This window comes from Eulemur rufifrons, chromosome 30 (genome assembly GCF_041146395.1).
Source record: "Eulemur rufifrons isolate Redbay chromosome 30, OSU_ERuf_1, whole genome shotgun sequence".
Taxonomy (NCBI): Eukaryota; Metazoa; Chordata; class Mammalia; order Primates; family Lemuridae; genus Eulemur; species Eulemur rufifrons.
The window spans coordinates 48,955,136-48,970,721 of NC_091012.1; the positions used below are offsets into that span (position 1 = coordinate 48,955,136).

General features: G+C 34.6%; 1 protein-coding gene across 2 annotated transcripts in view; it reads right to left on the minus strand.

Moving 5' to 3' along the window:
- STAG2 (STAG2 cohesin complex component) overlaps window positions 1-15,586 on the minus strand; it is a 130,669-nt gene that overhangs the window by 25,252 nt on the left and 89,831 nt on the right. For both annotated transcript variants that reach the window (XM_069464064.1, XM_069464063.1), the window contains exons 15-24: window positions 14,358-14,475; window positions 13,830-13,933; window positions 12,675-12,767; window positions 12,464-12,553; window positions 11,681-11,884; window positions 9,520-9,590; window positions 9,215-9,302; window positions 9,040-9,120; window positions 7,343-7,435; window positions 4,687-4,861 (exon numbers count right to left, since the gene is read on the minus strand). In XM_069464064.1, coding sequence (XP_069320165.1) covers window positions 4,687-4,861; window positions 7,343-7,435; window positions 9,040-9,120; window positions 9,215-9,302; window positions 9,520-9,590; window positions 11,681-11,884; window positions 12,464-12,553; window positions 12,675-12,767; window positions 13,830-13,933; window positions 14,358-14,475 — 1,117 coding nt within the window. The remainder of the gene's footprint in view (window positions 1-4,686; window positions 4,862-7,342; window positions 7,436-9,039; window positions 9,121-9,214; window positions 9,303-9,519; window positions 9,591-11,680; window positions 11,885-12,463; window positions 12,554-12,674; window positions 12,768-13,829; window positions 13,934-14,357; window positions 14,476-15,586) is intronic.

The window sequence follows — 15,586 nt, forward strand, 5'->3', positions numbered from 1 at the left end:
TCAATGAAATCTGCATATTAAATGTATGTTGCTTAAGGCTCCTTCTTTCCTGAATGCAGCCAACCTCAGAAATTCTATCCTTGCCAAGGATGATCCCACCTTACCTAACCCCTATGTCTTGCTGACACATTCTTCCTTTATACATACTAAATATGTTCAAGTTAGGCCGGCCTAAAAACCATTCTGTCTTTTTAGGATAACTTCACATATTTCTGCTCTGATCCATCATGTGAGATCTTGACATTCAGTTCTCAAGAGAACAGACGTATTTCCAAATTCATAGTCAGGGAAGCCCCACTGCAGCCTTCAAGTACTGCCAAAGGATTGTTCCTAATTATTTGATAGTGTAAATAAAACTGTGATGAAGCCTTCTTACATAAAAAGCTGTGTAAAATATTTTCCTCTGGACAGATTTCACAAATGAAATTACTTAACAAAAAAACACCATCTCATTAATTTACATTTCTTTGAATTTCCTTGGTTATATCAAGTGAAGTTAAAATTTTTCTGCATGTTTATTAGCCATTTATAATTCCTCTTTTGTGAACCATCTGTGCGTATCCTATCAGATCTTCAATGTAAGATACTTAATATAAAAAATATTCTATATAAAGTATAAATGTTCTTTTATTTTTTAGTTAATCAATTCATTGTTTAGGCTGCTCTGGTAATCCTTGATAACTTCTAGGAAATTCAAACCAAATTTTAAGAATAAGAGTTTGTTGGCCAGGCACGGTGGCTCACGCCTGCAATCCTAGCACTCTGGGAGGCTGAGGCAGGAGGATTGCTCGAGGTCAGGAGTTTGAGACCAGCCTGAGCAAGACCTTGACCCCATCTCTACTAAAAAAAAAATAGAAAGAAATTATCTGGCCAACTAAAAATATACACAGAAAAATTAGCTGGGCATGGTGGCGTATGCCTATAGTCCCAGCTACTAGGGTGGCTGAGGCAGTAGGATTGCTTAAGCCCAGGAGTTTGAGGTTGCTGTGAGCTAGGCTGACGCCACGGCACTCTAGCCCGGGAAACAGAGTGAGACTCTGTCTCAAAAAAAAAAAAAAGTTTGTTTAAGAAAGACCATCAGAAAAACTTTTAGCACAAGTGGATGTCCCAGAATGTCAAGGCCATTTGCTTAGAAACCTGAAACACATTACTTTTTAAAAGGGTTACACTGAATATATATACACACTAACCTTTTCTCAATGAATCTGTCATTATAATGGATGATTTCCACATGATATTGTTTCCAATCAATGTTTAGTACTGCTCACAGGAACTAGAGGTATACAGACCATTTCCCCCAACAGACTAAATTATCCGATGATATTAAGAGTTTTTAAGCTCTGGTTTTTATTTTCCTCCACTTCTTGCTTACCAAAAATTAGCCACTGTTTCTCTTGCAGAGATTAAGGAACATGGAGAAGTGCCTAACTCATTGGGCCTTTCATAAAGTGTCGGCTGTCATATTATTATGTATTGTCAGTGTACCACCTCTAGAAGCATTCCCTATTTTTCTCTCCCTTTCTAATCTGATGTGGGATAACAAAACAAATATCCAAGGGTCTATAATACCAGCCATGAGATGAGGATGCATAACAATGGAAACTGTGACACGTTATGGAGGGAAGATAAAACAATACAACTACTTTGGCAACATGTGATCAAGTTTAAGATGCACATACACCATATACAATCCAGTGATCCCACTCTTGGGTATCTACTGGAAAAGCACTTGCACATGTGCTCAAGGACTTAAACATTGGAGTAATTGTTTTTATATTATTTTAACTGGGCAAAAAGTAGAAACAACCTAAATGTCCAACAACAGGAAAATAGATAAATAAATTGTGGTTAATTCATATCACATAATATTCAGCAGTTAAGATAAATAAATCATATATAGCCATATGTCAACACTGAAAGATCTCAAAAATGTTAACTCAAAAGCAAGTCACAAAAGTTTCAACATGATACCATTTATGTGGAAGTTAGCAACAGAAAATATGTATTGTTAACAGACACATAAATCCCTAGTAAAATAAAATTAAAATGCAAAGGTGTAATAAACAGCAAATTTAGGATAGCTGTTATGTTTACAGAAAAGGGGGGAATACTGGGATAGCGGAAGGACGAAAATGAGGTCTTTTTTTTATAACTGAGATTTAAAAAATCTTAAACAAATATAGCTAAATCTGACAAAGACTGGTGGGTGGATATGTAGAAATCTGTTATATTTTATACATTTTCATAGTGCTGGAATATATTTCATTGTAAAAGTGTAAATATAAAACACAAAGTCCAAGGAGATAACACTCTGTGGGTAATTCTAGGAAGCTCCTAGAAAACTCAGGAGTACTGGCAAGCATATTCTCATTCAATTTCCCATGGTCTAAATGAAGCTGAGGCAGTCCTCAATTAAGAAAAGGATTATGTACCAATTTATTTTGTATCAGGTTTCAGAATGTAATTATGCCTTCCCATACAAGTTTTAAAAAGTCCTACTCATCTTTTAGGGTGCATTTCAAATTTTAGGCTACTCTCAAAGATGTTTCAAGCCCTGTAGACCACTTAGAACTTCCTCTACATGCCCATAACACTTTGTACATGCCCCCGTTACTTATCAGACTGCATTAAAACTACTTGTTTTTAGACATCCTTTCCACTTGAATTTAATTCTTGAAGAGACCTTGACTCATTTTTTTTTTTCTATCCACAGTATCTAGTATACTGCTGCTGACCAATAAATGTTTGTCAAATCAATGCTATGAATAAAAGCTTAACTGAAAGTATATAAACTTTACTACATAGGTTTTCTATTTGTTTGTTTGTTTTTTTGAGATAGTGTTTCGCTTTCTTCCCCAGGCTAGAGTAAGTGCCATGGCGTCAGCCTAGCTCACAGCAACCTCAAACTCCTGGGCTCAAGCGATCCTCCTGCCTCAGCCTCCCGAGTAGCTGGGACTACAGGCGCAAGCCACCGTGGCCAGCTAATTTATTATTTCTATTTTTAGTTGACTAGCTAATTTTTTCTATTTTTAGTAGAGACAGGGTCTCGCTCTTGCTCAGGCTGGTCTCGAACTCCTGACCTCAAGTGATCCTCCTGCCTCAGCCTCCCAGAGTGCCAGGATTACAGGTATGAGCCACTGCACCCGGCCCTATTACATGGATTTTGAAAACTGTTTTGGCTACTCCGGGTTTCTCAATTATGTTCTGGGTTAAGTTTTTAGTATGTAAGCAAAAAATTCTTTATTGCTAAAAATAAGCTACAGACCATGTCTGTCTGTCTTTCTTTCTTTTCTTTTTTTTTTTTTTTTTTTTGAGACAGGGTCTCACTCTTTTGCCCAGGCTAGGGCTAGAGTACAGTGGCATCATCATAGTTCACTGCAACCTCAAACTCCTGGGCTTAAGTAATCCTCCTGCTTCAGCCTGCCGAGTAGGTAGGGCTACAGGTGCACTACCGCACCCAACTAATTTTTCTATTTTTAATAGAGACAGGGTCTCCCTCTTGCTCAGGCTGGTCTCGAACTCCTGGACTCAAGTGATCCTCCCACCTCAGCCTCCCAAAGTGGTGGGATTACAGGCGTGAGCTACCACACCTGGCCATATCTAGAATTATGTATGTTTATTTAGAACCTGACATGCAGTGCTATATTAGTATGGATATATACATGCTGATGTTGTATTTTCCTTCAAGAATAACTTTAAATTAAAAATGAACCCAGAAAGAAGTGACCAAATACTACTTGTTTTTCTATGACTTCATGTTCAAGTAAGGCAACTAGGATGTGTATGCAATTAGGATGTGAAGAGTAACTTAACACTAGGTGAGGCTGGTTTGATTATTTTCCTGCAAACATCCTGTATTGCCCCAGACTTAATAATTTCTTTTTTTTGAGACAGAGTCTCACTCTGTTGCCCAGGCTAGAGTGCCGTGACATCAGCCTAGCTCACAGCAACCTCAAACTCCTGGGCTCAAGCAATCCTTCTGCCTCAGCCTCCCGAGTAGCTGGGACTACAGGCATGTGCCACCATGCCCGGCTAATTTTTTCTATATATATTTTTAGTTGTCCAGCTAATTTCTTTCTATTTTTAGTAGAGACGGGGTCTCGCTCTTGCTCAGGCTGGTCTCAAACTCCTGAGCTCAGACGATCTGCCTGCCTCGGCCTCCCAGAGTGCTAGGATTACAGGCGTGAGTCACTGCGCCAGACTTAACAATTTCGAACATTCTTCTAACATTCAGAAATCACACTATTTAATACTCACAAAATATAAAAACCTATGTGATGCAAGTATACAATAAAAAGTTCTTCTCAAATTACCTGAATATTGGTATTACCAACAAATAAGAGGAAGAGGGAGTAAATATTATTGAGTACCTATGATGTATGCCCAGGTACTGTACTGGTCACTTTGCTCAATTTTAATTAATTCTCCCAGTTTTATGAGATAGCTACAAATTAGAAAAACAGGCTCAGGGCTAGTGAGAAGCAGAGAACTGACTTGAAAGCCCATGCTCTGTGATGTCACATTTTGTTTACAATATGGTAAGTAATGAACAAAAGTATGCTAGAACATATATGTGTACTTCAAATTTTAAGGATAAAATATAATGCAGTGCAAAAAGGTACATTATTGTTACTTAAATTTTATGGTGGACACACAGATTTAAGAAAGAGATGGCAATAAAATTACCTGCACTATTATTATCATCATCCTGTTCAATGAAGACATGATCCAAAATAAAGCTGAGCAACTCAGACTGCAACGAAGAATCAGGGGTGTAAACTAAAGGCTCTAACATGTCACGCCCTCCTGACATAATCTGATGGCTGAAGATCATCAAGATATCACATAGGATAGTGAAGGCCTATTATTAAAAAAAAAAAAAGAAAAGTATGCTATAATCTGTGGTTTTTACCAATAGACACAAATAACTTTTTATATATATATATGTAACACAGAAACAGAATCTTTCTATATTTGAAACTCTTAAGAAAAAAAAAAATCAATGTTTAATATTTTCCTAAGACTTTAAATCTGAGAAGTATAATTTCTGTAACAACTACCAATATTTGCATAATGCTTTACTAACTGCAAAGTAATTTCATAAATATTCTTCTTTATTTTCAGCAACGTTAAGTGACTTGTACAGTATGTTAATACTGCCATGTAGTCAGGACTCATTCTCAAGTTTTGACTCCAAATTCCATAATCTGCACTATACCACAATGGTTCGAGGTATTCATTCTCAAATATGAAATAATGTATAAACTTGGGACCATTCTTTATTCTATGGAAGAAAAAAACTTCAAGGAGATGAGTACAACAATAGAGGTAACAAAGCCTATGGTGCTTTTTAAGCACTCTCATTGTTAATATGTATACTAATTAAGTCAAGAAAACATAACCAGGTATAGGCCTGCTTGTTACTCATCAGGTAAACCTGAAGTATAAAAAACATAAAGTTGAAGTTATAGCTCAAAGAGCTTAATAAAAACTATGCCAAGAGTTTTAAATGGAGTCAACCACTGGTAAAAATTAGTCAAAAGGTAACTGGAAAAAAATTATCTGTTGAGAAGGAGTAATGGAAATAGAACTTTTGGGTCACAAAGTCAATTGGAAAATATATTTAAAGGAAGACCATTGCTGGAAAGATGTATTATAATACAGATTGCAAAGCAGATCTTATCAACACTTTTGCCTTTTGGCAACTAACCACATTATCTCTTTATTTTATGCTTTTACTCCTCCGATCAGTCTCTTCTCCTATTTTACTACTATAATAGTAATTTGCACCTATTAAAATTTATAACATACAGAGTTGAGGATATAAAGTGTTAAGTATGATGATATTTACTAATTAGGTGAACTGGCAGGTCAAGCTGATCAGGGCATATTCCTGGAAGCTATTAGGAAGATTGACACACAAACTATTTAACAACCAAATAATCTCAAGGCCTGAATAAAGGATTCTGTGTTAATGCTATAAAAATTAGGAAATATTATGCCAACTGTCCTGGTGGCACATGCAAATATAAAGTAATATTTTGTGCATTAGGTTTGGATCTGTGCATACTCCATTAAAATCCAATTCTAAGCATTTGAATCTAAACTCAATTTACTATCATCAGAAATCTTGTTCCTTTCATCTCTATTGTAGAGATGAAAATTAAAGTTCCAAACCTTTTATTGCTACAGTTCAAAACTACATACTTAAAATTGGAGAGAATTCAGCAATGCAATAGTTATGGCAATATACTTCGTATTTTTCCAAGAAAAATGCAAAATTCAGTAAACAGCATCTTGGCCACTGAATATCCGCCAATTTATATGTGCCCAAGCATATATGTATAGTAGCGACAAGACAGAGTATGAAATAAGAAACAAGAGACTAACCGTTGGGCATTGAATGCAAATTTTTAACTATAAAAATTCAAATATATTTTATTAAAATTAGTTTTGCTATTTTAAAATGAAATAAGGACAAGTGACAAAAGGGTCAGTATATCTGAACAACACTCCAAACTAAAATAGTACTTAACATACCACAGCTTCTGAAAATAGCACTTGGGGTGACTACTAGAATTCTACCCCAATAAACAAAGGTTAAGCCATATGAAATGGTTTTTTAAAAAATCTTGAAATCACCATAAGCATTTTGACTATACCATAATATTTCTTATAAAATTATCAAAACATACTCCCATAAAATCATTTAAAAAGCATGTTTCCAATGCAGTTTATCCTCTTAATTATAGAATTAGAACTAAACAAGATCTTAGTCTCAGGACCAAACCAGGTAAGTTTATTTATTTCCAGAATTAAGATGGTTGGCAGTAAGGGAATCATGAAGGCATATGAAGTGGGAAGGTAACACTTGGAAGACAGGCAAGTGATTAAAATTTTTATTTCAGACAAGGTCCATGCAAAGATCAGGATGGGCACAGGAAAGTCAGCACCTGATAATATTCTGAGAGATGACAAAACCTTATGGACCTTTCCTCCTAGAAGCAAACTTGCTATATTAAGTTGTTTTCAGGAATGACTTTTATAATTTCATACATCTATAATTTGTATAAACACGTCTATTTACCATGTGTGTGATAAGGAAACAACACAGAACAACTGTAACATGAGGGTAACCTTTAATGCAATTATAAACTCCGCATGAAATTAATCAATTTTATTATGCACAAACTCAACATGTTAACGTGTTTTTTAGCATGGTATATACATGGACAGATACAAGATATTTCTCATTTGCTCACTTTTAGTATTAAATTTTCTAATTAGTTCAGATTTTATGAAGGTTCTTTATAAAAAATTACTATCTACAGTAATCACTAACCTGTTCCTTAACAGTAGTATTCACGTTGGTCAGGTAATGCTGACATATCTGACAAAATACCCGCATCTGTTTCTTTAAACGCAGTAAGTCCTCCTTGAAAAAAATTTAACATGAATATTTTTAAATATTGAAAATAACTCATTTAGTATTTCTTTAAAATGTTTTAAATTATACAAAACGTTATCATATATATATGGAGAGAGAGAGAGAGAGCGAGAGAGCGCGCGCGCGCGCTAAACTTTACTTGTGCATTTGATTTATATTTCTTCTCATATAGTTTACCAGAAAGGAAAACAAAAGAAACACCATTTTTCTTACAAATCTCACCAAATTTCAGCCTTAAAAATATCAGGTGTATTAATGGGTAATATCCTAGGTGGTCTGGGTCTCATAGAATGAAAAAACTTATATAATTATATATGGCTATCTTTAATAAGGCCATATATTGTGCTATTTTACTCTAAAGTTTAAAATGTCCCTTAAATTTACAATTTTTCTTTTCTAAATATTTATCAGGTTATTTAAAATAGAAAATGATTGTATAAAGATAAATCACATGAACTTATTTTAAGTTACAACCTTTGGCCCATCTTATGATACTGGATGCCAAATGATAGACTATCAACTATATATTTGGTATAAGTAATAGAAAAGTTAAATTAAAAACAGGTTTAACTTGGAGATATTTGGTGAAAACTCAACCAAACTTTACATAAATAATTTTCTATTTACCATTTTCCTCTACTAAAACTTTTGCCTTTTTCCCCATCTTAATTTTTAACTTTTAACATAGGTGAGCAACCAAATACGTTAATATGGTCAGTGTTCCTACTATAAGCTTAATATTTAGTTAAATAAACTTCCTAAGTGTGAAAAAGTACACAATTTTAACAATACTATATAGATTTTGAGAGGAAAAATCCATTTATAGATATAACAAAACCTTAAAAGAGCAGAGAAATTCTAAGTATTTAATGTTATTCTATGGGTTTAGGCAACATAAATTTATTATCAAGAGAATTCTCTTTTGAAGAAAATAACTATTAACAACTAAAATTGTAACTATCAGAAAGCACTTAAAATTTATAAAAATGAGCCCAAATAACATTTAAGGCAACATCTACTACTACAAGTACAATGTTTAAGCTTCTAATTTACAAATGCAAAAGGCAATCCTATTTAGTTCAATTACTAAACACATGAAGGATTACCATTGAGAGTAAATCTTTAAAAGTTTTGGTACTAGTAAGCAGGCACATACACTCAATCAGAAAATATACGTAATCAAAAATGACTTATCGTGAATTTGGGACATCATTAGAGACATCTTGAATAAGAATAAAGTAATCTCAAAACAATACCAAGGCATAAAAAGATATAGGGGCAAGTGGCTTATTACCTACTTGTTTCAAAGGCTTTTGGTCACCAATTCTGGGAATATGGAAAGCCATAAATTACGCCACCCACTAATGTGAACAACTTTTAATTAAAAAATCATACCGTGAAACAAACCATTCTTCCACTGAATATACATCAAACTACAAACAGGACTATTTTTTAAAGGTACATGTTCATAAATAGTAGATTAGAAACAAGCAACACTTAATTTAAATAACTGGTCTTGTTAAATGTATAAGTTTGCTGAAAACTGTTAATGATATTAAATCTAATAAAAACACTACTAAACCACCACAAACCTTTGTAGAGCTGCTTTCAGTTATCTTAGCAAGTTGCCAAAGGATTACATAGTGAGTACACTGCAGTGCGTGAATAACAATCTGTAAAAAGAACCAAAAGAAGACAGTTAAAATTGAAAAGTCACAAGACTTTGTTTCTCCAAGTTAAATATGCAACTTATAAATAAATAAAAACCTGTTCAGGCATGTCTCCATTTTCAATTCCGGTTTTCAAAAGTTTGTAATTACAAGCAAACAAGTCCCACTTTGAAAGATCATGGGCACTGTAAAAAAGAGAATCAAGTTACATTAAAAAGCAGACCCTAAATCACAATTGTTTTGAACTTGAGTGTCAAAGTAAATACAGTAAACTTTTTAACATGCTCCAACAAAAAATAAATGTATATTAGAATCTGTTAACATTGTAAGCCATAAAATATGCAAGTTGATTTTCATTTTTATACACTTTCAAGAAATCAGAAATTTTAAGATTCAACTTACTTATGAAAAGCAGTAATCCTCTTCAACGTTGACAATACCTGATATGCATCATCTTCATCAGGTTCTTCGCCCTATGGATATTAATTATACATTAGGACTCAACAAAGTGAAAACTCCTAGGATATCAAAATAGTGACACCACCTTGAAAAATAAAGAATAATATACGCCTGTAATCCCAGCACTTCGGGAGGTTGGGGAGGGAGGATTGCTTGAGGCCAGGATTTCAAGACTAGCCTGGGCAACATAGCGAGACCCTGTCTCCACAAAATTTAAAATTTAAAAATTAGCTGGGCATGGTGACACGTGCCTGTAGTGCCAGCTACTTGGGAGGCTGAGGCAGGAAGATCGCTTGAGCCCAGGAGTTCGAGGCTGTAGTGAGCTATGATCACACCACTGCACTTCAGCCTGGGTAACAGAAAAAAATTCTGACTCTTAATAATAATATAAAAACCACAAATTAACTTTGTCATTCAATACCTAGGATGTGGTAAAATTTATGGCAATATGACTGGGATAATGAGTCAACCCAAGGTTGTTATCATAAGAACATTATTACCAAGAGAGAAAAATGGAATGACATTCTTCTCCCCTTTTAAGTAAACCTTGACACAGAACTCTGAAGATATCAACTGTTTCACAGTAATCAATGCATGAGAGCAGTAAGGAAAAATATAGTAGATGACAAGGCAAGAGATCATAAAGACAACATCTAAAGGGCAAAACCTTTGTCAAACCCTAAACATATCTTCAGAAAGATACGAGACCAATCACAAGTAAATGGGGAAAAAACCCTCTGAATAATGACTAGATATGCTAGTCCTTTTTGAACTAATACGTATCAATGTTTTGACAAATGTTATAAAATCTTACTATGTGAAACATAAAATTGTTTAAGCACTACTGAAACTATCTTGTTGAACACCAGGTCTCTTAAAAGAAAAGTGTACTTGTTTTTAAACTTTAATTCTTCTACAAAGTAATTAAACTTAATTAACAAAATATTGCTTGATTTTAAATTAACTTGTCCTAATCACATTCACCCAAGAGTAGAGCCATTAAAATTTTTAATGGAGAATATGATCATTGTATACCAACATATTTGCACAAACCTCCAATTAGTAAAACCTAATAAGCCTAGATTAACATCATATGCCAAAAAAGTTAAATGAGTAATTGATAAAACAAGAAGTTTGGAAATTACAAAACTCATATGACTTTTACAGCATTAATGATAAAAGTGATTTGGAGGCCAGGTCCGGTGGCTCACGCCTGTAATCCTAGCACTATGGGAGGCCAAGGCAGGAGGATTGCTTGAGGCCAGGAGTTCAAGACCAGCCTGAGCAATAGCAGACCCCGTCTCTACAAAAAAATAGAAAAATTAGCCAGGTGTGGTGGCATGTGCCTGCAGTCCCAGCCACTGGGGGGCTGAGGCAGGAGAATCGCTTGAGCCCAGGAGTTTGAGGTTGCAGTGAGCTATAATGATGCCACTGCACTCTAGCTCTGGTGACAGGGCAAGACCCTGTCTCAAAAAAAAAAAAAAAAAACAAGAAAGAAAAAGAAAAAAATGTGATTTGGAAAAGACTAAAGGCATTAATTTGACAATTGTGACTTTTTATTCAAAAAAATGTACTGCAAATATATATTTCCAGAATAAATAACAATCACAATAAAAACAACTGTATTCAAGTGCCATACACTAAGCCTCTTTGGAAATACAACAGCACAACACAAGAAACTCCAACATTGACAGTGGCTATAACAGTAATTTATCAATGGCCATTACAGACCATAATGGCCTTTCCTCAGCAACACTGCTAAAACACTAAAAAAACCCCTACCTTTTGGGGCTACTTGGTTTTAATCTAGCTCAATTTTTCTGTTCCATTAACACCATATTCCAGAACAGGCCCAGGTAATGGCCCAGATCATTTCTTCAAACTAAAAAAGATGTTAGCTTTGTTCTCACCTTCACCAAGTCACAGATTCTTACCACTTTCCTATTTTGGTGGAGGAGTAATAGTAGCTTGATGATTCAATGAATAAAAAGCCTGAGAATCTTTATAACATACTGCTAGGGACTATCACCAAGCCTGAGACTTGGGTGACTAATTAGGTTACTGGAGTGGAGGAGCCCAACTAACAAATACTTGAAATATATACCTCTTGCAGAAAATCTTCAAGAAGCCGGTTAAATTTATCTGCCAATTCATCTATTAGTTGACTTCTTGAAATATCTACTCTGTTGAAGATCGTGAACTCTTCATTACAGAGTGCATGGTAAGTTTTAGAACATGCTTCCAAAACATCTGTATCTGTGTGCTTCTCTACAATGTTTCGGATCTGTCGCAATAAGGCATCCAAATGCTGCAAAATAAATTTTGTTTAATCAAAACTAAGGTATATATGATACGCATAAAGTGACTACACCACTATACCACTGAGGGGAAAATTTTCATATTTAACTCTACAACGTAGAGCATACATTTTAAAGTGTTTTTCTAGTTGCGGTAACTAAATACACTGATCCATCCATACTTATTTCTCAACTTTAACAGGAATAATATTACCTATCTCACAGGGCTTTGGTAAGAATGTTAATACATATAAAGGGCTTGTATTAGTTCCTGGAACACAGTAGAAGTGTTCAATGAATAAGCTGTGTTTGTTTTATAACTGTTATTATCCAGTTACTCACCCTCAATCTCTATATACAATCAGTGATATTGTCACATAGTGGCCAAGAATGAGGTATGGCTTGGGCATGAAGCAAAGGAAAGCCTCATTAGCACCACTCTCTAAAATGAACTGATCTACAATACAGAAGATATATAAAATAGAGGTCTCCTTTCATATTACAAAAACATTTAAAAAATATAAACAAAGTATGATGGGATGAACTAACAATTTCTCTTCAAAGTCTTTCATACACAAATAACACCTTACCTTTTCTAATCGTCCAGTGGTATATATTTCCAAATCAAAGTACTGAGGCAACTGCAACAAATTAGTCACCTTTTCTGCATCTACAGAGTACTGCGAAATAAAAAGATCATGTTAAAAACATCAAACTGATAAGTAAACATAATATTCTGTGAGACATTCCAAAAAAACTCTGTGATTTCTTAGTAACACTATGAGGCTGACACAAACTTACTTTTGCTAATAACTGAGGAAGGGCTACAGCAAAAAGTTCAGTGATTTTTGTCCTGTCATCTAACTGGGTCTTCTTCTCCTTTGCTGTCAGCACCTAAAGTAACATAAAGACTTCTATTAATATTTAAGCACATTAACACTGTTAAGTAATCAAATTTCAATTAAGACATACAAAATAAATAAAACTGTATTTTAAATGATGGACACAAAAAAATTCTACTGTAAAACCCTAAAAATGATACAAAAGAGAATAACTTAAATATTATCAAAAAGCAAAGCCACCTGAAACATCAAAAAAAAAAAAAATCTGAATAGTCCCAGAGGGAAAATCAATATCCAATTAGACTAACCAACTCTACATTTGGATGGAAGGAGAATCAATTAGGAATAGGAAATGTAGTTTAGGAGCTTATATATCATAATGGGATTGAGCAGCACTTCTGCTTACCCCAGCCAGAGGTGGGCCATGACACATAAATTATAAATTCAAAATAGTAAGTGGCTACAAGCAACTAAAAAACAGAAATAAAACAAATTTTTTAAACCAAATAAAATAGAAAGAATCACATAAGTTTCAGTATTGCTTTATGAATTTTGTTTGAGTTAGACACACACACATATATATATGTATGTTCTAGGTCACAAAATAAAAATGTATTTTTGTGCTTCACGGTGAAGAGTTTAAACACCCATGGAATTGTTAGTGTAAATTGCATATACATGTTTCTTTGCAATAATGCATTAAAATCTGATCCCAGGAAATAGGAATTTCCCCATTTTGAAGAATAATTATCTCCATTTTTATTTCTAATTTTATATTAGAATAAAAAGAAAGCAAATCTATGAATAAACCAAAACACTGAAATGTACCATTCTAAAATGGTGTACTACGTTCATTCTTGAAGGCAGGAACTATCAATCACTCTATCTCTTGCAGTAACTAACAAAGTCTCTTATCATATGGAAAGAATTCAAATTTCTCAAATTGCTAATGCTTTAAAATTTACTTCTAACACATATTTATAAGCAAGGGTCATCAGAAAAATAAGACATAAGATTTCAAAATTCTTGTTCTATGGTTAAAATAGGACTTTTAAAAAAAAGATAGTGAAAAAAGAGAAATGCAGTTTAGAATAATGAAAATACATTGGCATACCCTTTTTCCTGTCCCTCTTCCCACGGGAGGATGACATTCAGCTGCTTGTCTAATAGTACAAAGCATTATTTCAATCAGAGCACTCTCTTGCCTGTCTGTTAGTGCTTAAAAAGAAAAAAATCAGAAAGAGTTAACCTATTTCTTTCTTCTCCCTATATGCCACTTGTAATATTACATAACAGTTTCTTCTGCCTGTGAATAGAATTTCACCTAAGGTACTAAAGAAAATCTCATGACTATATCACAGAAAATATCAGAATAAGTTAAAACTTCCTAAACCCCTCAGCATTCAAAGTCTGTCCACTATGGATCCACACATTTGAGTAAAGAAAATAAGAACCCAGATACGAAAAATAAAGAATGTTGACAGCAATTACACCTTTCTACATAGCATGAGATTCATGCATATGAAGAAAACAAAACTATGCACAAAGTAGGATTTTTTACTACTTATGTTAACACTAAAAAGGTAAAGAGCTTTTTCAAAACTGTTTAGAAGAAAAAAATACTGTAATTAAACATCCTTACCTTCCTCTCCACTAAGTGGCTCCTCCAGCAACAAGCTATTCATACATTCCCAGTCTTTCAGCAGCTCAGTAGCACAGTCCCACATGCTATCCACAAGGTATGCTGCATGCTCATGTAACTAAAATTAAAAAAGAGCAACGTGCTCTTAGACAAATAGCATACTAGTCTTAACTCTAAAGAATAGCAGCTTTGTTGGCACCATGTACAAACTCTCATAGCTATCTGTTTTGTCAGGTCAAATGGAGGAAAGGACAGACAAGAAACTGCCTTAGTTTGCTGGGTAAAAGTAAGCCTTGTTAGGTAGCAGCTTTAAACATTTTCCACAATATCATTAAAACATTAACATGAAAGATTATATGTATACTTACTGCTTATTTGGACCTAATATTACATCAGTTAACTACTCAATTCTTAAATATACTACAAATTTATTTTAACAAAGTTGGGGGTGATAATGGTTAATTAAAACCTAAAATACAGGTTTATTTGTAAATTCAGTATATAAGAAAATCATCGTCTTAATTCTGTAAAGCTTAAAAGATCCTACTGCTTCCCAACTCATTTTAGGGGAGGAGTAGTAACATGACACAAACACTTGTCAAAGATATGACAAATAAAAAATATTATGGACTAATATCCTTCATGAACACAGAGGGAACATCCTCAAAAACTGGCAAACTGAAACCAGCAATATATAAAAAAGAGAATAGACCAAGCAGGGTTTATCCTAGAAACGCAAGGTTGAAACAAAATTCAAAAAGCTCACTGAGGCCGGGCGCGGTGGCTCACGCCTGTAATCCTAGCACTCTGGGAGGCCGAGGCGGGTGGATCGCTCAAGGTCAGGAGTTCGAGACCAGCCTGAGCAAGAGCGAGACCCCGTCTCTACTAAAAAATAGAAAGAAATTATATGGACAACTAAAAATATATATAGAAAAAATTAGCCGGGCATGGTGGCGCATGCCTGTAGTCCCAGCTACTCGGGAGGCTGAGGCAGTAGGATCGCTTGAGCCCAGGAGTTTGAGGTTGCTGTGAGCTAGGCTGATGCCACAGCACTCACTCTAGCCCGGGCAACAAAGTGAGACTCTGCCTCAAAAAAAAAAAAAAAAAAAAAAAAAGCTCACTGAACATAATTCAACACATTAACATAATGAAGAATAAAAATAAAACAATAGGGGCCAGGCGCGGTGGCTCACGCCTATAATCCTGGCACTCTGGGAGGCCGAGGCAGG